Below are 21781 nucleotides of genomic sequence, written 5' to 3' on the forward strand. Positions count from 1 at the left end.
CAAAAGATTATTGAGAAATAAACATGAATAAGAGGACATGTGTTGGTAGCATTTGCGTAGGCTGACAGCACTCACCAAAACAAAGCCTGTGCAGGCAAACAAGACTTCAAACCCGCTGTACAGGAAGTATGGAGTTAGGCAGCGAAGGCGATAATCTCTAAAGTGCTTGAAGGGTAATTGAAAGATGTTCCCCCAGCCTATGCTGCGAAGGTCGATCTCTTCAGTTGGGCGATATGCAGAGCCACAGAGGACCAAGAACTGGGTAGAGAGAAATATATGTGAGGGAATGGAAAATTCCAAAACAGCATCTTTTCACCTATGATGACCTCCATAATCGTGTACCAATCATCTGCCCTCTAATATGTCCAATGATATCCCTTCCTGAACCTCCTTCGTCTTCCAAGAGCAGACACCACAAGGTGAGAGCCATTACCTTAGCCAGGAAGAGTCCATCTTTATGCCCCTCTCATCCTCGCTTTATTTTGTTACATCTCCGACGATCAGATTCCCCTTAAAACTAAGCATCACCCACTCACTGTCAGGGACCATAGCACCTCCAGGTGGCGCTGGAACCTGGTCCTGCAGTTCCTGCGCTCACCTGCAGGTGTTTCCAGGCAGACAGGTGCTGGAACCTGCAAGTCCAGTGCTCCCAGCTGTCGGCGATTATTCACCACCTGGTGCTACCTGGGAGGGTATTTAATCCCTCCCTGCAGTCTGGACTTTGGCTCAGTATTGTTGCCATGTCCTGAGTCCTGTATCCTGAGTCCTGTATCCTGAGTCCTGGTGCCCCCCAAGACCCTGACCTTTGCCCTGTGGCTCCCCTTGTGTTGCCATGCTCCCCAGGTTTCACTTGTATGTAGTTTCATTGTTTTTGCGTTAAGTGGGTTATTGTTTGATACTTGTGGGTGTTGGTGGGGGTGTTTGTGTTTTTATGATTTTGGTGTGTTAATAAACCGTGTGCTCATAAACCTTGTCTAGTGTGGCCACACATTTGGTCTTCCCGTAGAGATACCTGTACGCGGTGTGGGGACACCCGTGCACGGTATCCCTGACACTCACTAACAATGCCCTTGTCCAATTACTTCCATGAGTAGAGGCAGGGGTTTACAATTGCATACAGCATGTGCAAGAGGTCAGCCTTATTTGCTGTAATATCTGTTTTCTGCTTATTGATATACTACTTTTTATATTTTAATGTAAGTCTGTAGGTTAATACAGACCACTAATGATTTACTGAACGCACCAGAAACCCCCCACTTTCCCCCAAAAGAAAACATATGTACAAGTCTCTTCTTTCCCACCCACCCCACAGCTATAATCAATCACTTTAGTAAGCATTGTTGATGTATTATATAATAAGCCCCTCTTGCAGAACTATTTTTCATATAGAAATAACCATTATGCACTGGAGGGAAACGGTACTTGATCTCTCTGTGCGTTGTTGCCCATAAGTCATATGACACAAAAGCATAGTGGAAGACCCCTTCCACTTACCACTTCAATATGGGTGTAACATGAAACATGGTCAGAAATGTGAACTTCCAGTAAGTCCCTTCCACTTCCACTGGCGTCTGATCAGTTTTTCAGGTAGATCCGATCAGATTTACGATTATGCAGCGCCAACACAGAAAAATGATGTGAACAAATATCAGTGACTGTACAAAATAATGTGTATCGTGATATATAATTGAATATGAAGGCTGCAGCAAAAAAAAGGACCACACAGGGTCAAAGCATACATATTTTTTTCGATTATGCAGCGCCAACACAATAATACATAAGTGATAAATTAAACCATATAATGTGAACAAACACCATTAATTATATAATGTGAATATGTGTTATTCAGTGAAACAAAACCAATAAATGTGAAACTGTGTCCACTTTTGAAAAAATTGAAGAAATTAAATAAAATAAAATACAGAGTGAAAAAGTCCAACGTGTGTTGTGTATGTCTTTTTTTTCAAACACCGTGAATGGTAATAAGGTGTTCCAAGCAAGAGCAGGTTGTAAATTCAGGAAACAGTTCCGTGATGTTTGTTTGGGGATGCCGGCAAATGCCGTGTGAATCCCCTCAGGGTATATACTCACCACAATGTAGTGGCTGTGGTAAGCAGCCTGTAGAGCTTTTAGAGAAATTAATTCTCCTGAAGTTGTGGCGTCTCCGCTGCAACTCTTGACGGTCTGTGACCGGTGAATGGTTTGTCTTCGGGATCATACAAGAAAAAGACCTCTCATAGTGTAGAAGTTTCAAAAGGATTTTATTTTAATCAAAATAGGACTAAAACAACGAAATCCACAGGCAAAAAAAACCCGAAAAAAATTCCAAAGTAAGATGTTCCGATCGGCAAAACTACAAAATCCTGTATCTGGTGTAGCGTGAGGTTAGACCCGCCCCTACGCGTTTCGTCTCATCGACGTCCTCAGGGGTTTAGCAGGTCTAACTTGCTATACCAGATCCTTCCCTATATAGTGTGGTCAATTCGCTGATTGGCAGTGAATTGACTACCAGTATTACACTATTGTTTAATTTAATTAGGATAAAGTGTGTAGTGTAAACCGATCTTCAAAACTTTGTATCTTACGATCGGAACATACTAAATAATGTTACATAAAATTCCTAAGTGGTGGATCTATTAATATTAAAAGTTACAAATATAATTATGAAATTTTAACAGACATGAAACCATAACAAATAAAATTTTCACTCTATTTTATTTTATTTAATTTCTTCAATTTTTTCAAAAGTGGACACAGTTTCACATTTATTGGTTTTGTTTCACTGAATAACACATATTCACATTATATAATTAATGGTGTTTGTTCACATTATATGGTTTAATTTATCACTTATTTATTGTTGTGTTGGCGCTGCATAATCGAAAAAAAGATCCGATCAGATACCCAATGCACCGTATTTTGCGCTCCATAAGACGCACCTGACCATAGGACGTGGGGTAGGGTTCTGTGTAGTTCCTGACAGCTGAGACAAGTGGCACTGTGATTACAGCGCCACGGTCTCAGTGATCACACAGAGCAGACGAAGAATGGACGTTCTTCGTCTGCTCTACGGGCTCTATGGTGAGCTCCTATGCCCTGGTCACGGGTCTTCGAAAGGAGCGGGGGACCCCAAAAACCGTGGGGGGGGTGGGGCGGACAGGATCGCCGTTGCTCCTTTCATAATCAGATCACTTGTATGAAAAAGAGCGGCGGCTCCACACTATACATTTAGCTCTGCTTGTCAGGAGCAGGGCTAAATGTAGAAAAAAACGACTCGCCCGGTGCCTGAAACTGCACGTCCCGGGCGTCAGGCGATAGGGATTCCCTCAGCTCTCACACATTCACTCCATAAGACGCACAGACATTTTTGCCCGCCTTTTGGGGGGGGGAAAAGAGCGTCTTATGGAGCAAAAAATACGGTAAGTCTATGGGCAGCCGGGTCTAAATGGAAAGGGGCCTTAGCCTTTAAGGACCTAGGACTCAATGCCAAGGCAAAGTCATGCCTAAAGTAGGTAGGGACATTCTTTAGTCCTCGTGGTGCCCTGGTCCAGCCTCATGATGGGGTTTGGGTTAGGAATAACAATGAGGTTTAGGTGGAAATTAGCTGGTAAACAGTGTATTGCTGCCAAAAACCTGTGTGCTAATGCCCCAACACAAAGAAAAAAACCCCATAATAAATAAAAATAAAAAAAACACAGTGGCAAATTTTAAAAGCCGAAATAAAACATGAGCTCACCAGCAGCATAGCCACAAGTGCTGCCCCCATGAGGACACTTTCTACGTAGATGAGACTGATACTAGGGGGTAGAGACTGAAGGACAGTAAGGTTGAACCCCTTTGGAAGGACTCCACGTTGCATTGAAGCACCTACATGGATAAAAAGGATTACACAGATCCAGCAAGCACTAGGATAAGATGTTCACAACAACCTATTGCAACTTGAAGAGTGTTCTACAGATTTTTTATTTTGTTCAGCACATCGACCCAAAACTGGGTGCAGGAAAGTAAGGACACTGGTGCTTTTAATCATCTGTCATTTGTTATAATTCACATGGGAGACCCCACTTCCAACTCCTACTGTATCTAAGACCCACCTAAGACTCACTTGGCTTTGTGCCAGCCTGTGTTGTATCCGACATAACTTCTAGCTATGGTAGAGGATGTGGATATGGTAGAAGCCAGTAGCTGAACCCGTTAGCACCCAACCAAACAAGATGGACTTATCCAACATTTTCTTGAATTTTGTTAATATCAGGGTTGGACCTACCACTGGTGCAGCCGGTGCACCAGGGCCTGAGCCACATCCCCATTGCAGGAAGCAAAGGTCTAATGGGCTTTGTGCACCGGCTGCAGTCTCTCTCTAATATGTAAACAATTACCTAAAGACAAAGTGCACTTATTCTTTTTGTGCTCTCCCCTGACTTAACAGATCCCAATGGCATACTTACCAAGATGGGGCCTTCCATGTTAGTTTACATCCCATGCCAAAGTCCCCTCTCCTGCCTGACCAGTAGGGCCCTATAGAAGTCTACAGAAACAGAGGACTTGCGGCAAACAATCCCTGGAGGCTATGGGCATTGGAGTAAGGTAACTAACATCTGTGGAGGGGAAAGGTGGGCTTGGTTAGGTTATGGGAGGAGGAGCAAAAAGACAAATTGCACTTTTTCTTTAAGTATAATACATCTGAACTATATCTGTTTAGCATGATCAAGCATTTTTTCTCATTCAGCCTGCGGGACAGTGTATGGCCACCTTAAGTTGCAGCTGATGACAAATCACAAGCTTAATGTTAAGTGGAGGGATCATTTAAACTAGAACTGAACAAAAAAACATATACCTGAGGCCTATAACCCCTATCAGCTTTTTTTTTTTTGCCATCTGTGTCCCATTGGAAAGATTTCCCTTTACTTCCTGTCTGCCACAACAAGAAGAGAGAGGAAATCGCTCTAAAATTGGGGAAATGCCTTGTGGTCAGCAGGTTCACCAGAACTAATGTCCCCATTGGAAGATTTCCCATTTACTGCTGTTCAGGTGACAACTTAAAATGTGGGATTTTCTTTCACTTTGACTTTTAGTGACAATGATCACCAGGACAAGTAAAGAATGTGAACCTCCCAAACAGTGACATAGACAGCGATACAAAGCTGACAGGTGTTTTAATCCCTCCCCACTCCATCCAAAACTTAAAAAAAATGTCTTCAGTTGCATTTTAACCTACGCAATTCTTCTCTCCTTTACATCCTTTTACTACAGCAGATCAACAGTTGGCAGGGATACAAATAAACTTAAAAAGACTGCAGTTTGTGTACAGGTACAAATGATATTGACCAAAACAAATTTAGATCCCGCACAAAGGGAAAATGAGGGGTTTACACCTTGCAACCAATCAGATTTCAGCTGATGCTTTCTAAAGAAAATTAAAAGGATCAAATATGATTGGTTGACGTGGATAGTACTTCCAGCTTTTACACAAACTCTATCTATGACATTACAGCGAGCTTGCACACCTACCACATTCCTTCACATCGAAAAGTGTGTGGTTATAGTCACACAGGAACTTGTTGAGGAAGAAGTACACAGGAAACTGGGACAGGACGAAGCTCAACTGTAGGAAGGAAACAGCATATAGGAGTGACATAAACCTATACTTGTACATAAGACAGTGTGTTTTCTAATATAGCATCTATTTTACTCAAGTGTTCTCAATGTGCATGAGGTGTACCACCAATAGTTTAGGTGGAACATGGCAGTTCCTGGACTTGAGCTGGATGGAGCTCATAAGCAACACATTATTAACGAGTCATGAAGTAAGAGTGGGGAGAAGGATGCACAGGCTTTGTAATAAAGAGGGTACGGGCATGGTGGTGAAAGGGGAAGGGGCACAACCATGGAACTGAGATGGGGTTGAAAGGCCATGCAGTGTTACAGGGTGGTTCTTTGTGCAAATGTGAGGTAAGAGATAAGTCTGCGAGTCAGGTGGTGGTACTGGTGGTGCAGGCATGTTGGCGAGTTAAAAGGGTGAGTTAAAGGGCCCAATCTTTGTGGTTGCCGTGGAGTGAGAGCAGAGAGAAAATACAGTTCTGATGGGAAGGGTGTACAGGTGGGGGTTTTGAGAAAGCAAGGATGTAGTGGAAGATCAGGAATCAGCATCAGTTGGGGAGAGAAGGGCCTGCAGGCGCATTGATGTTGGGGGTTCAAAATTAGAGGCTAAAGCAGGGGGACAGTGTGCAGGCACAATGGTGGAAGCAAAGGAGGATGGGAGGGGGGATGGCATACATTGGGTGTGAGTTGGGCGGCTGTTATGGTGCACTGTTGGGTGCTGGGGAGGGGTTATGTACAGGTACATTGGTGTGAGAGGAGTGTAGTGCAGATGTGTAGGTAAGACATTAGGGGAAATTATGCACAGGTGAAGTGGAGAGAGGCAGAGTACATATGCAATGATGGAAGGAGGATTGGTGGGCGGTGAGAAAAGGTGGAGTGCAGGCACGTGAGTTCTAGGAGAAGGTGGGGTGCAGGCACATTGAGTGCTGCGAGAAGATTGGCTAAAGGCACGATGGGCGGTGAAAAATGTAAAATAGGACATTTTTATAGGTTGAACGCAATGGATGTCTTTTTTTCTACCTGACGAACTATATATTGAAAGGATATATAGTGTATGAGGAACTGGAAGGCAGGATTTTAGACTGTGTGCATGTGTCACCTAGGTTTCATACACATGATGAGGGGCTCCAGGGTTTATGGCTGATATGAAGAAAAACAAAACAAAAAAACCCCCAACTTTTTATTTTCTTACAATTTTAAAACGTTCTGTTCTGAGTCCTGGAGCCCAAAGGGTTTGGGTGTAGTAAAACCTCCATTCCTAGGTCCACATGTTATCTGGTATCCAGACCTCATTATTAGTCTCTGATGTCCACAGTCCTTTATATATTTATGAGCTAACTGGTTCTCAGGGCCTTGTCTCATGTATGGTTTACCACTACCATATTTATTTATTTTTTTCATACACCATATGTATTTTAGTAATACGTTTTAATACACAAAGCAGGATTCCCAGAGCACTAAGGATTTTCTACAAAGAAAGCAGTTTCTAGTTTTAAAAAGAACTAAAAATGGGCAAGAACCTCAGCCATGTTTATATTGCCATCTCTGTCCCAGCTGGGGAGGTTTCCACTGCTTGTGCTGGTGACAATTGTGAAGGAAAGCAAAGGGGAATTCAAAATTATAGTCAATATAGGCTCTGATAATCCTGTATTGACATGAGGTGTGGCTTAATTGTAAATTATATTTCTGACATCTTCAGTGGTGGGGTTTGACCAAGGGCAGAGCCGACTGTGGTATCATGGTAGAGATCGGATTGAGAGAAGTTACAAGTCTGAAATATATACGTGAACATTTTCCTGAAACTAAACTGAACAAAAAACGAATCGGAAAACTAAATCTAAAATCTAAAACGAATCTAAACGTAAACTAATCAAGAACAAATGTGTGGACGGGGGCCCTTTATAAAGACGCTACAAGAAGGAACGGCCTATAGTGTGAACTCACATGGAAGATGGAATAGAAGATACTCTGAAAAATGATGATGTATTTATGGCTGGCTCCTCGACGTACACGCCGCGGCTCCCTGACATTTTCTTCTCTGAAGTCCACAAACTCGTGATACTTCTGAGCCATCCTGTAGTCAATAATATTCATTACAATAAAAGGTTAAAAAAAAAAAAACATGTTACCAAAGAAAAATAAAGAAGGTATTCAATATTCTTAGTTAGAAGGAAATTATATCCAGGAACTAGGGATGCAACGATACCAGTTTTTCAGGAACTTTCCCTCTGGTATTTGCTGATACCAATTACCGATACTTTTTCTTAAAGGGACATGTGACATTTTTTCTGAAACAATACAGACTAATGATTTTTAGGGCAGTTTCCTTACAATTTTGAAGAACTGTAACTCAGACCATGATTATTGAGCAATGGAGAATGACAACACGCAATAGAGGATCACAGATCCCATCAATCCATGATTATTGAGCAATGGAGCATAGCAACCACCAGCAATAGAGGACCACAGATCCCATCAATCCATGATTATTGAGCAATGGAGAATGGCCACCACCAGCAATAGAGGACCACAGATCCCATCAATCCATGATTATTGAGCAATGGAGAATGGCAACCACCAGCAATAGATGACCATAGATCCCATCAATCCATGATTATTGAGCAATGGAGAATGGCAACCACCAGCAATAAAGAACCACAGATCCCATCAATCCATGATTATTGAGCAATGGAGAATGGCAACCACCAGCAATAGAGGACCACAGATCCCATCAATCCATGATTATTGAGCAATGGAGAATGGCCACCACCAGCAATAGATGACCATAGATCCCATCAATCCATGATTATTGAGCAATGGAGAATGGCAACCACCAGCAATAAAGAACCACAGATCCCATCAATCCATGATTATTGAGCAATGGAGAATGGCAACCACCAGCAATAAAGAACCACAGATCCCATCAATCCATGATTATTGAGCAATGGAGAATGGCCACCACCAGCAATAGAGGACCACAGATCCTATCAATCCATGATTATTGAGCAATGGAGAATGGCAACCACCAGCAATAGAGGACCACATATCCCATCAATCCATGATTATTGAGCAATGGAGAATGGCAACCACCAGCAATGGAGGACCACAGATCCCATCAATCCATGATTATTGAGCAATGGAGAATGGCCACCACCAGCAATAGAGGTGGTTGCCATTCTCCATTGAACCCATCAATCCATGAGTATTGAGCAATGGAGAATGGCAACCACCAGCAATAGAGGACCACAGATCCCATCAATCCATGATTAATGAGCAATGGAGAATGGCAACCACCAGCAATAGAGGACCACAGATCCCATCAATCCATGATTATACAGCAATGGAGAATGGCAACCACCAGCAATAGAGGACCACAGATCCCATCAATCCATGATTATTGAGCAATGGAGAATGGCAACCACCAGCAATAGGGGACCACTGTCAGAAACCACCTGCTATTGCGCATGTGCAGCGCCCAGTTTTCCGTACCGCGGATAAACAGGCACTTGCGTGCATACGTGCGCCACAGAACAGCCGTGCAAAAACGCATCAAACGGCGCACAGGAAGTTATGCTGCTTCCTGATGAATCTGCCTATTTAAAGCCAGCCTGCCTGACTCCCAGTTGCTGGATTGTCTTCAGCTTCCCCTGTGTTCCCTGTGCTTCCGATTACCTTGCTGACTTTGACCCGGATTATCCTTGACCTTGTTGATTGCTGACTGCCCCCGACCTCCTGCTTTCTCACTGGACCTGCCTCTGTCTCCTGCCTTTGTACCTCGCTGCCCGACTGGCTTGCTTGACCTCGATCTTGGATCCTGCTCGGCACTCCGCTGCCTGCCTGGGTTTGACTACAGCTCAGCCTGACCCGATCCGTGGCCGGAACTTCCGCTTGCACGGTGTGATCACCACTGGCACCTGTGCCACTCGCTGTCCACTCAGACTCTATCCCCAACTCCAGAGTCTTTGGGACACGAGGTGCAAGGGAAGCCTCCTCCCTACATTCAGTTTCCACCCAGGTACGTGCCAACCACGGATTCCATCAATCCATGATTATACAGCAATGGAGAATGATAACCAGCATCTTAGATTGCTGAGATTTGTAGTCCTCTATAGCCGGTTGCCATTCTCTATTGCATTTGATTAGCATTATTACATAAACCAATAAGAGAAGAACAATAGGCAACTGCAGTATAAAACTTGAGAGCAGGTAAGCATTTACTTACCTGCTCTCAAGAGGGTATGGCAGGCTCCAGAAGGGCTGCAAGAGTCACTCAGAAGTGCGACGGTGTGTCTGCGGGCATTTACCAGGACTGCGTGCGATCTCACCAGGACTGCATTTGGGTTTTACCAGGACTGTGCGGGCAGGTGTGGGGCTGACCAGTGCTGTGCCAGTCTCGGGAAGGAGGAGGAGATGTGCGGCCGGATCGGCACTGCCAAGGACAGCTATGGCGAGGTCCCCAGAAGGCTGCCAGAGGTCCTCAGCAAGAACGGGAACTCAGGCAGCCGAACTTGTATAAAGATTTAAAGGGCCAGTATCGGCGAGTGCAAGTACTCGTGAAAATGCCCTGTATTGGCCCCTATACTGATACCAGTGTTGGTATCGGTGCATCCCTACTAGGAACCCCTCTCATTGCTTCTGCATTGTATGTTATTGAGAGAAGCACAATCCTCAAATTTCAGTCCAAAGTCTTTCTATAAGGACAGATCACTGTGCTCAGAAAAAGGGAATCAGCCATATTGTATGCTGCAAAAGGTTATTTATATATATTTATTTTTTATGTTGTGTGAATGGGAACACACAACAAACATACAGAAGGGGTTTTCTCAAATCTGACTGCAAAAGTGGAATTACACTTTAAAAATATTTCTTTAAATTGCCTTAATGGGACATCTTAATTTACAACAGAACTCTCATTTCTACATATCTACTTTATTTAACACACATGCTTTATTTTTCAGATCTTACCTGGTAATGTAATTGCCTATTGAAGCCCAGAAGGGGACAATCATAACTCCGATGACAGTCGCTGATGGTACGAGGGTGTAGTATCTCTCCCAGTAATTGGTAGAGACAAACAAGGCATAGATCCCAGAGGAGAGGAACAGCATCCACTTTGTGCCAAAAAATCTGAGTCAGGGAAATAGATATCATCAAGTCAAGAAGTATATTTCTGGGGTTGAATTAGAACTGCGGCAAGATAGCGTTGAGGAGCACAGGAAATTCCTATGCTCCTCAGCGCCATCTCTTGGTTGCAGTGCCATGCGAACAGCACCAGCCCAGTTATACACTGGGGCAGTGGTGGCGAACCTTGGCACTCCAGCTGTTTTGGAACTACAAGTCCCATGAGGCATTGCAAGGCTCTGACAGCCACAGACATGACTCCCAGAGGCAGATGCATGTTGGGATTTGTAGTTTTGGCACAGCTGGAATGCCAAGGTTCGCCACCACTGCACTGGGGGGGAAGGGTTATAAATCATCCCCTAAGTGTTCGTGTCTAGTTAACCACTTCAAGACCAGGTGTTTAGACCCCCTTCCTGGCCAGGCAATTTTTCAGTATTCAGCGCTGCGATACTTTGACTGACGTTTATTCCGTCATGCATGATTTTGTATCTGCATGTTTCCCTGATTTTGGATCTTATTTCCTATGCATCCTAGAGCAGCGGTCGCCAACTGGTGGTCCACGAGAAAATGTTGGTGGTCCCCGGGCCCCTCTGATGCTGTGCAGGCTGGGCCGTCATTGAAGTGGCACGAAGGCTCCAGGGCTGCCTATCACTGACTCAAGCAGCAGCTGTCACAAGGAAATGACGCTGCCGGCAGGGCCAGTGGCAGATTCGATAGGAAGGGGAGGGGGGAACAATTAATATTATTACTGGGGGAGGCGGCACCACTCCCTTCCTCCACCAGCACTAACACTCCTGCAGGGACAACCGCACCTACTGTATATATAGCAAATTCATATTAGTGGTCCGCGGGATTTAAAATGATGAATTTAGTGGTCCATGAGGTCTGAAATGTTGGCGACCGCTGTCCTAGAGGACTTTAGTTAAAGAGACCCTGTCACCCAAATAGGCAAAGTCTAGTAAATATATAGATCCGAAGAGTAAGATAGCAACTTATAGTAGCACTCTTTTGTAATGCAATTAGTTTAACTTGAGCAGAGATCTCATCTTCATCATTCAGAGAATTTACATTTTTTGAAATGTTGGATCCTCTGATTTCCAGGCTGCCCTAAGCCACGCCTTCGCCCATCCCCTCCGCCATCACTATGTTACTGCTGCAAGTAGAAAATCACATAGTAGACATAGTTTACCATGCAGCATCTCTCACCTCCGATCTTTTAGGATTTGTTTTACATTTAATTATAACATAGTGATGATGTAGGGACCATGGAAAATTATTGCTGAGGGCAGCTTCCATTAAGACAACTGTTTCTGTGTAGCATTTAGTCCAATCTGCTTACATATTGGAGCATCCAAAGCAATGGCTAAACCATACAGATATAAGAGGTTTAGGTAGATGCTAGCTGGCCGTATGATGCAGGGTACAATAGAATCCGCTGTTTAAGGGATCGGATGCATATCTTAAAGTAAAACTGGTGCAGTCCCATTTTCCATCGCCCTTATGAAACTTGTCGGTGACCCATACACCTACCCAATTTTTTTTCAAATACTTCATTTATTAATGCAAATCACAGTAAACATTGGTACATAGCTCTTTGGTGTCAACATCATAGCACTTTGGGGTCATATGAGTTATATCGAAATATGCGCTAACATCATTAAAAGCACAGTATGCTATCATGAGCATTCCATGTCCTAGCAATAGGGTATCTTATCACCTAAAAAACCTCCCAGCACCCAGGACCCGCTGCACCAGACGGAGAGTCGCATCCCCACAGATGGTGCTTACACGTTGGCCTAAGAACCATTCCTCATCGGAACAACGGGTCCAGGGTAAGGGGATGCCACTTTGGTCTAGGTATCTGTACACTGCTTAAGACTCGTAATTCAATCAGCTGCATAAGCCTAATAGGCATCGTAGTAAGCAAATACAATTCTATTATTGGGACATATCCACCCCTCTCAATCTGAATACATAGGGGTCTATTCACTAAGCTGCCATAGGCAGCCGACTGAATGACCGACCTGAAGTGAAGTGAGCTGAACACTGTTCGGCTATTCACTTCAGGCTGGTACGGCTTGCTTCGCATGGCTTCAGGTCGGCCGAACATGCTCAGCATGTTCGGCCTATTCTTATAGATGCCGAACAGCAGTGAGTGAATAGCCGAATGCCGCTGAGCAGAACAGAAAAATAGTTAAAAAAAAGTAAATAGAAAACAATTGTGCGGAGCTAGCAGTGACAGCTAGCTCCGCCCAATAGTGTCCTATTGTCCGGCGGCTCTGCTGCCGTCAAAAAAAAAATCTGCCGGGCGCTCTGGGAGCCCACGAGAGAAACACTGCTTTTTCTTTCTTTATTCTGCTGATAGTGAATAGCCCGTACAGCACCCCTTCGGTTCTACTGAACCGAAGGGTTCCTGGGGCCGAAGCTAGCCGAAGGATCGGCCGAAGCTACGGCTAGATCCTTCGGCAGCTTCGTGAATAGTATGTGCATTGTGTCCCATGGGATTCAAAGATCTCTTGAGAGATTGGGTGGCTGCCCCCCAGTGTCAGTTATCTCCCAGACAGTTCCTTTCAGAAGAGCTGCGGAAACCACCTACCCAATTTTTAAATGGTGGGTAAGTCTATCTCAATATGACTCACTTGACCAACATCTACCTACTAACCTAATGAGGACAGGAGTATATAGCAGAGCGGCAATTGGGGTCACATTGATGCCCATCAGCATCTTGTTATCGATGTCCTGCAGACCCATATTACCATACTTCACATCTCTGTAGGTCTCATCGTAATGTAAAATTAGCTGCATCTGCAGGAGACCTGTAACATAGACAGTAAAGAGTCACAAGACCATAATAACACCTTATTAAAAAAAAATTGAAGGAGCTCAGAGAACATCAGACATCAAAGTAATGGATGGACACACACCCTTCACCAGACAGTGCTGTCTGCATCTTCAGTCTGCTAATGCTGGGCTTACTGCTAAAGTTGACCATACACTGTTACTGAATTGACTTTGGTCAAACGGTCTGGGCTGAAATATTTCAGCTGAATAGTATCTGTTTATGTATTTTGACAGCGATGGGCGCTGCTGTCACAATACAATATCTGCGGCAGGAGAATCATCCATCTATGTGGTTTAGCATGGATGAAGTAATGAGGCACTAAGAGCGCAAATCGTTCACAGGGTTCTCCTCCTGTTTTTTTTTAGGAGCAATTTACACCATTTGCATCCACGCACGCCCTGCATCCCTGAGAGAGCGCTGTGTTTTTTCTTTTTGTAGCATGGATGAAGGAATCTTTAATCTGTTATGGTTCACTGCCTTCAGAACCAACCTGTATCTGGCTGGTCGCAAAGGAAACAATAGTGAATGGCTGGGTGAATCCAACTTCCATGATTTCTAATAGGCTCCTCTTCCTGCTAAGTAATGCTGAACAATATGCCATGCTGATCCACTTATCTCACTGTAATTCTACCAGACCGCATCTGTCTGACTGAAAACAATAGACGTTCTGCATTCACTCAAAGCACAAAGACCACGTCATCTAAGCTGCCATGGTTGGCAGCTGAGACAGTAGTTATTATATACATGGCTAGAAAATTTTATTTTTTGTAAGATGTATGTTGCAATTGCTGTTTCCGTATATAGGCATACCTGGTGCATGTTTGTATGTGCGTGTACATAGGGACTGAGGGTTTTTTTTAAATATATTATATGTCACTTTAAACTTTTTTTTTAACACATAACTTTATCACTTTTACATAGGGGACTTGTTAGCGTGCCTCATCGGCTCCTTCTCCACCGACAGATGCAGAAATGGCCTGAGACCGGAAGTGACAAAATCCTTGTTGCTTCTGGGTTCAGTAACCGGAGGGGAGATCAGACATCTAGATGTGTGCTGCCCTCACTCTGGCTCTGGATGCAGCAAAACCAGATCCTGGACCTCCACTGCAGTAGCAATTTGGTTCAGATACCCACCCTCAGCCGCTGCTCTGCTCCTCCATTCTCCTCCCTGCTGGTGCTGGCTGCAGCAATCTACAGTATATCCCTTTCAATCCCCGCTGCTCTCATCGCCTGTTTTGGCAGAGGCAGCGGGGACACAGACCACTGCAGCCAGGACCAGCGGGGAGGACTGCATTCCCCCGCTGACCACTACCCCCCTCCCCCCCCACACACACATTCGCTGCTGCCCCACTGTACCTCCGCTGCTGCCCCGGTCCTTCTTTGCCGCTCTATGCCTCCTCTGCCCCGGCCCGTCGCTCTGCTGCCCCAGCCCGTGCCTCCTCTCCACCCAGCCATACCCAGCCGGCTATTGGATATTTTAAAATGAAATAGCAGGCTTGCTACTGCACCCACCTACTGCCTGCTGACAATCAGCAGAGGAGGACCTGATGGAGAACTTTCTTATTCAGGTCCCTCCTCGGCTGATTGACAGCAGGCAGTGGGCGGGAGCAATAACCAGCCTGCTATTGGCTACTGCAATTTGAAATATCCAATAGCAGACTGGCTATTGCTCCTAGCAATAAAGTCAAGAAGAATTATAAAAAAATAAAGTTAAATAAACTATATTGAAAAATACAGAAAATTAAAAAAAGTTTAAAAAATAAAAACACAATATATATATATTTATTTTTATTGATTAAGGTAGGAAAAGTCATTTTCAGTTTCGCCCTGACAAATTTTGCTGCAGAAGGTGCATTGCGGGGCCATTCATTTCAATGGATTCCAAATGCACCTCCCGTCCGCAGTGATCACCCGCATGTTACTGCAATGCCCTGCGTTCCAGTGCAATTTCAAAAAATGTGCGTACAGTTTTATTCTGAAGTAAACGTTATGTCTGTAATGCTGCATTTGTGTATTTTATTTTAAATAAATGACAGTATTAATTTTTTTTATCCATTTAAACGAAGTTAAAGGAGAACTATGAGGTTAGGGCTTTTCCCCATAGTTCTCCTAAGGGTAACGGGAGGACACAAACTAGTGTCCTCCCGTCACCCTAAGCTCAGTATACCGCGAGCTACAGCTCACTATATACTGAGACGCGGCAGCTGAAACAGATCCCGACAATTTTGTCTGGATCCACCCAGCTGCGTGAGTAACAGCTGGCTCTGCCTATCTAGAGGCAGAGCTAGCTGTACCCGCCCCCTCCCGTCTGTTCCGCCAGTCAGCGCTGGAAGATCGGAGCGGGAGGGGGAATCCCTGCAGGGAGCCGTGAGTGACAGTCACGGCTCTTTGCAGGGATAGATGAGTGACGGCCACGGCGGGGGGAATCCCTGCAGGGAGCCGTGAGTGACGGCCACGGCTCTCTGCAGGGACATGATCGAGCAGTGAGCGAATTCACAGCTGGCTCTGCCTATCTAGAGGCAGAGCCAGCTGTACCCTCCCCCATCCGTTCCGCCAGTCAGCGCTGGAGGATTGGACAGGGGATGGGAGAATCGAGTCACTCCCCTGTCACGGCTCTCTGCAGTTACAGGATCGAGAAGTGAGCGAGCGCCGGTATGTGTTCGCTCACTTCCCGATCCACTGAGCCGACCTGTGACAGTCTCATTGTCGCAGGTCGGCTCAGATTATGAGGCTGAGTGAAAAGCAATCACCTCATAGTTCTCCTTCAATAATCGGCTAACTAATCTAATATGAAAATAATTCTTAGCCGCAGCCCAACCTAATTCCCTTTATTCTTGCTTTTCGACGCTGACGAAAGGGGAAATCCGATTGGCTTCTATGGGTAACACACAGCTTTTTCTTCAGAAGTTTCCATCATGAGGGCCTGCAGCCCAGAGCTGTAACATACCCAGATATACGCCGTACGTTATGGCAGCAGCCAAGCTTGCAGAAATAACGCTCTTTATGGTTAAAAGTCTTTTCCGCCGGTAGTATCTTTGCTCTTCCACTACCTCGTTATAACCAGCGTTGTCATCCAAGAACTCTTCTACCTGTAGGGCAACAAAGACATGTGTTGGGGTAAAAACATAGAGAACATCCAAAATGGTTAGTGTGGACTAGAGGTAGCCAAATTTGGTCTCTCCAGCTGTTGTGAAACTACAAGAGGCATTGCAAGACTCTGACAACCACAGACATGAATTCCGTCCATCCCCCCCCTGCCCCCCCACCTACCACTCTCTGCTGGCTCTGTCTTCGGGACTCCGTCCTCCCCCCGGCCGCCGAGTCTGTCTCCTGTCCCTGCCGCCGATGTACACAGTGAAAGGGGAGAGCTGCGCTCTTCCCATCTCAGCTGTGACAGGAGTTCCAGCACAGCGCTGTGCTAGAACTCCTGTTTTAGAGGTGACAGGGTCAATAAAGAGAACCTGTCACCTCCAATTGCTATCACACGGGATTGCTTTCTCCTGTGTGATAGCAATAAAGTTAAGTGAAAAAAAATTGATAAAAAAAATTAAAAATTAAAAAAAATAAGAAATAATAATAATAATAATAAAAATAATATTAAAAAAATAAGAAAATAATTATAAAAATTAAACAATAATAAGATAGAAAATTATGTAAAAAATAAAATAAAAAAAGGTGATGAAAAAGGAAAAATAAAGAAACAAAAAAGTTCGAACTAACCCTGCCATCCGGTTGCCATTCTTCGTTGATTGGGGGTAGGGGTTCGGTTGGTGGGGAACCTGGGCTTGGGGCGGCAGGGAGAGCAAATCCGGCCCTTGGTGTACACAGACATGGCATTACCTGTAGGGTGCACCACCAGTGTCACTGGAATGGCAGCTAGGTGAGAGTCAGGTGCACACACCTTTCCAGAGATGCTCTCACCTATCCGCCATTCTAATGATACTAACAGTGCCCTTAACTGTCACGCATGTGCCGTTCCAAACAGTGCCTGTAGGTGGCAGTTTCAGTGTCACTCGAATGATGTGTGCACCTGGCTCCCACCAATCTATAAACACTGACAATGCACCTGGCTCCAGCCTACAGGAACTGTTACTGTAATTGGGATGTTTAACCCCTTCATGACTGAGGCCTTTTTTTCTTTTTTTTTTTGCACCCATGTTATATTCCACATTTTATGCCTGAAAATTACCTAAAACACCCAAACATTATATATTTTCTGAAAGCCAAGACTCTATAGAATAAAATGGTGGCAGTTGCAAATTTTTATGTTGCACGATATTAGCGCAACTCCTTATCAAACCCCAAACTTTAGTGACAAATGGACTTAAATGCCCCAAAACACAATAAAATACCAAGTTTTTAAATATAATATAAAAGATGAGGTTACGAGTAAATAGATACCCAACATGCCCAGGTTACAAATTGTGTGCGTCCGTGAAACGGCGACACACTTCAGTACCCTAAAAAGTCCATAGACAACGCTTTGAAAGCCCCCACAGGTCAATAGTTTAGAGATACCCAAAAATACTGGCCCTAGAATTATTGCCCTCACCCCAGCTTGCGCGGCGATACCCAACATGTGTAGCACGATCATCTTTTTCATACGTAGTCGCACCCGACGCGTGTTTACGTGAAGACACGCATGCTCGCGGGGGCGGGAGACTTTAAAACATTTTTTTAAATTATTTTTTCATTTATTGTATTTAATATTAATTTTAAAAACTGTTTTTTTTTAAAACTTTACTTTAATTGCTATCACATAGAGGACTTACAAGCCCCCCATGTGATAGCAGATGGTGGTGACAGGTACTTTTTAAGGTAATGCTGGGGGTCCAAAAGACCCCCAGTGTCACCTTTACACTCTAAGGCGCCATTTACACTGAGCGACATACCTTTTGGAGTGGATCCGCACGGCTGGGATAGCGCGACTTTCGGGGCGACGTTTCAGGGACGATCCAGCGACGATAGTGCGACCTTCACCGTCGGGCTGCATAAAAAAAAAAATTGAAAAATCGCGCGGCATCCGCCGGAAAAAGGGTCCTGCAGGCGCGACTTGTGACCGCGACTAGCGGCGGGCGACATGGAGCTGTGCATTTAGGCCCCATTCACACTGAGCGATTCGCAAATCGCGCGTTTGTCACGCGATTTGCATTTTGCGCGATATCACGCAAATGGTTGCATTGAGCAACCTAGAATCGCGGCAAAATCCGTTCCAAAAAGGGTCCTGCTGTAGCGACGCACGACCCGCGACAGCGACGGACAGAGCCCCATTGAGATGCATTGGAGAGCGATATCGCGCGGTAAATATCCACGATAAATCGCTCAGTGTGAATGGGGCCTAAGACAGCTGCATTGAAAATTATGGGCTGGCGACTTCTCGCGATATATCGCGCGGGAAAAATGCGCGATATCTCGGTGGAAATCGCGCGGCAATCCGCTTAGTGTGAATGTGGCCTAAATGAGCTTTTGAAGTGCAGATCGCTTCAGGAGCCCAACACTGACAGCTATGGGACCGGAAAGGATGCAATACGCGTCACTCCCGGTCCCATAGTACGGGTATGGGATCTACTCCCCAGCCTCCCCCTGACACCAAAGAAGCCGGTAGGAGGGGCAACGACCTGTTCACCGGACCATAGAAGCGATCTGGCGGCAGCTGACTGTCGGATTTACAAGTTTAAACAGAGTCCCAGTGGCAAAAGCCGCCAGGAGTCTCTTTAAACAGTCCCAATGCCAGTGAAGAACACTGTACGTCGCTTGTCATGATGGGGTTAATGGGTGGGAGCCATGTGCGCTGTCAGTGTCACTGGAATGCTGTACACAGTGCCTATGGATCCCCACTATCCATAATTTTGTAGTCCACAGGTGGGCAACTCCAGCCTTCCAGCTGTTGTGGAACTACAGGTCCCATGAGGCATTGCAAGGCTGAAGGTTGCAGGCATGACTCCCTGAGGTAGAGGCATGTTGGGATTTGTAGGCAGAGCACGGCTGGAGGGCCAGAGTTGCCTGCTTCTGCCTGTAGACACTGGACCTGTGGTGTAAGCCACTCCCACTTTTTCAAGCACAATTTCGACAATCCACCATAGATCCGTCCACTGCCCCGCTCAGTTTCAGGACTGACCATTTCTAAAAGATCCCAGGGATGGAAATGGAGAGCACGTAGATAGGAATATGCTGCAGGAGATCAGCATTGCTGAGTTGTAACAAAGAGTTAAAAAAAAGTTATGTTAAAAAACATTTCTTTTTTTCTTTTAATAAATAACTTTCTAACTGAAAAACACTCTGCAAGTGGATTTTTTTCAGCTGGAGTTTTAAGCGAGATGACCTAATATAGTCAATATGTGCCACACTCTTAGTCTAGAGCCAGGACAAGTATTCCTACAGAAAGAGGAAATTAACATTTCTGCCAAATAAAATATATTCCAAAACATTAAACTGGACAGTGAAGAAGATATTAAAAAAACGATTTTCTCCCGCAGCTGATATATTGATGTCCTCTCAGGTTTAAATACCTGGTAGTATATTTCCCTTAAGGTGGTATAGTGAACACAAAGCACATTAACGCGAGTGAGCCCTTCTCCAGCGCTGTTGGGTCAGTCTTCCATTCTCAGTGCTGTCCACCACCATCACCGCCCAGGGCCGGATTTACTCTCCCTGCCGCCCCAAGGCCAGGTTCCGCAATGCACCCCCCTCTCCGCCCCCCATCAACGGAGAATGGCAATTGCATGGCAGGGGCGGCAGGGTTCGTTTTATTTTTTTCATTGTTTCTTTCGGGGTTTTTTTAACGTTTTTAATTTAATACATTTTTTTACTTTTTAAATTTTTAGCCTATCTACTTTTTTTATTTTTTATATTTTTTTAATCTTAATATCGTTTATTTATTTTTTGTAGTTATTGTGCTCTTTGTTCTTTTTATTTTTTACTTTTTAATCACCTTTTTATTTTTTTCATTTAATTATTATTTCTTATTTTTTATAAAAATATTTTTTCACTTAACTTTATTGCTATCACACAGGAGCTAGCTAATAGCCTTTGGAGGTGACAGGTTCTCTTTATTGACCCTGTCACCTCCAATACAGGAGTTCTAGCACAGCGCTGTGCTGGAACTCCTGTGACAGGTGAGAGGGGAAGAGCACAGCTCTCTCCTCTCACTGTGTACACGGAGAGGCAGGGTTAGTTTTAACTCTGGCGCTCTGCTCCCCACATCGGCGGCCAGTGAGGAGAGACTCGGCGGCCGGGGGGAGGACGGAACCAGAGGAGAGAGGTAGGTGCGGGAGGGGGAGGAGGGGGGGGCGGACAGGCTGCACACATTTTACAAGTGATCGCAGCGATCACTTGTAAACGAACAAGCGGCTTCCTCACACTACATATAGTCCCGCCTTCCCAAAGCAGGACTAAATGTAGAAGGCACGACTTACCGCTCGGCGCCCGGAACGTCGGGGGATTCCACCATGCTGCCGCCCCTCTGCTCCCTGCCGCCACTTGTGGTGAATCCGGGCCTGTCTCCGCCACCAATGCTCCCGGGTTCTCTGAAGTCCTCCTCACCATTGGGTGGCCCCTGATGATGCACATGCACCGTACAGTGTACACAGAAACTAAAAATAACACTGGGGGAAAGAGGAAGATTTTTTTGGCAGAAGAGATTTGCATGTCACTTCTGCCAAAAATCCCGACCACTCAGCGATTGTTTTATTTTTATCCTTTACTTCTGCTGTAAGTGATATTAAATTCCAGCCAAATTGTCTTTTTTTTTAATTTTGGATAGTATATGCAAAGGTTAGAACCCCCATCTGGTTTGATGAGAAGCAAGGAATGTTTTCATGGGGGGCAGGGAGGGTTAGCCCCTTGGAAAGCTATATTGAGAGATTTTAGGAAGGAGGCCAAGAGGACTACAGAGGACACGTTCTCCAGTCACGGTGGCAATGTAAGGTTATCACTGTAAATGAGAATGCTGTGATTTTATATGTATGTATATATATATATATACCTATACACACACACACATACATATACACACACACACACACACACACACACACACACACACACACTAGATTATACACATTCTTATGTTTTGCTGGTTAAGAGTGTGGGAGGATACAGAGCAGAGCGGTGCTATTTTGCCGACATGGGTTGGTTGCCAAACTGACTCTGTACAATGTTGGTTGGCAAAGCCACAATATTTTTTTTATTATTTTAACATTTATTGTATTTAATTTT

General features: G+C 44.8%; 1 protein-coding gene across 1 annotated transcript in view; it reads right to left on the bottom strand.

Annotated features, from left to right (window-relative positions):
* Positions 1-21781, bottom strand: part of UNC93B1 (unc-93 homolog B1 (C. elegans)) — a 28546-nt gene that overhangs the window by 4649 nt on the left and 2116 nt on the right. The window contains exons 2-8 of the mRNA XM_018568973.1: positions 16512-16653; positions 13385-13538; positions 10567-10728; positions 7546-7675; positions 5512-5605; positions 3737-3867; positions 76-258 (exon numbers count right to left, since the gene is read on the bottom strand). Of these exons, the coding sequence (XP_018424475.1) occupies positions 76-258; positions 3737-3867; positions 5512-5605; positions 7546-7675; positions 10567-10728; positions 13385-13538; positions 16512-16653 (996 nt within the window). The remainder of the gene's footprint in view (positions 1-75; positions 259-3736; positions 3868-5511; positions 5606-7545; positions 7676-10566; positions 10729-13384; positions 13539-16511; positions 16654-21781) is intronic.

This window comes from Nanorana parkeri, unplaced genomic scaffold (assembly GCF_000935625.1).
Source record: "Nanorana parkeri isolate BGI_ZX_2015 unplaced genomic scaffold, ASM93562v1 scaffold1269, whole genome shotgun sequence".
NCBI lineage: Eukaryota > Metazoa > Chordata > Amphibia > Anura > Dicroglossidae > Nanorana > Nanorana parkeri.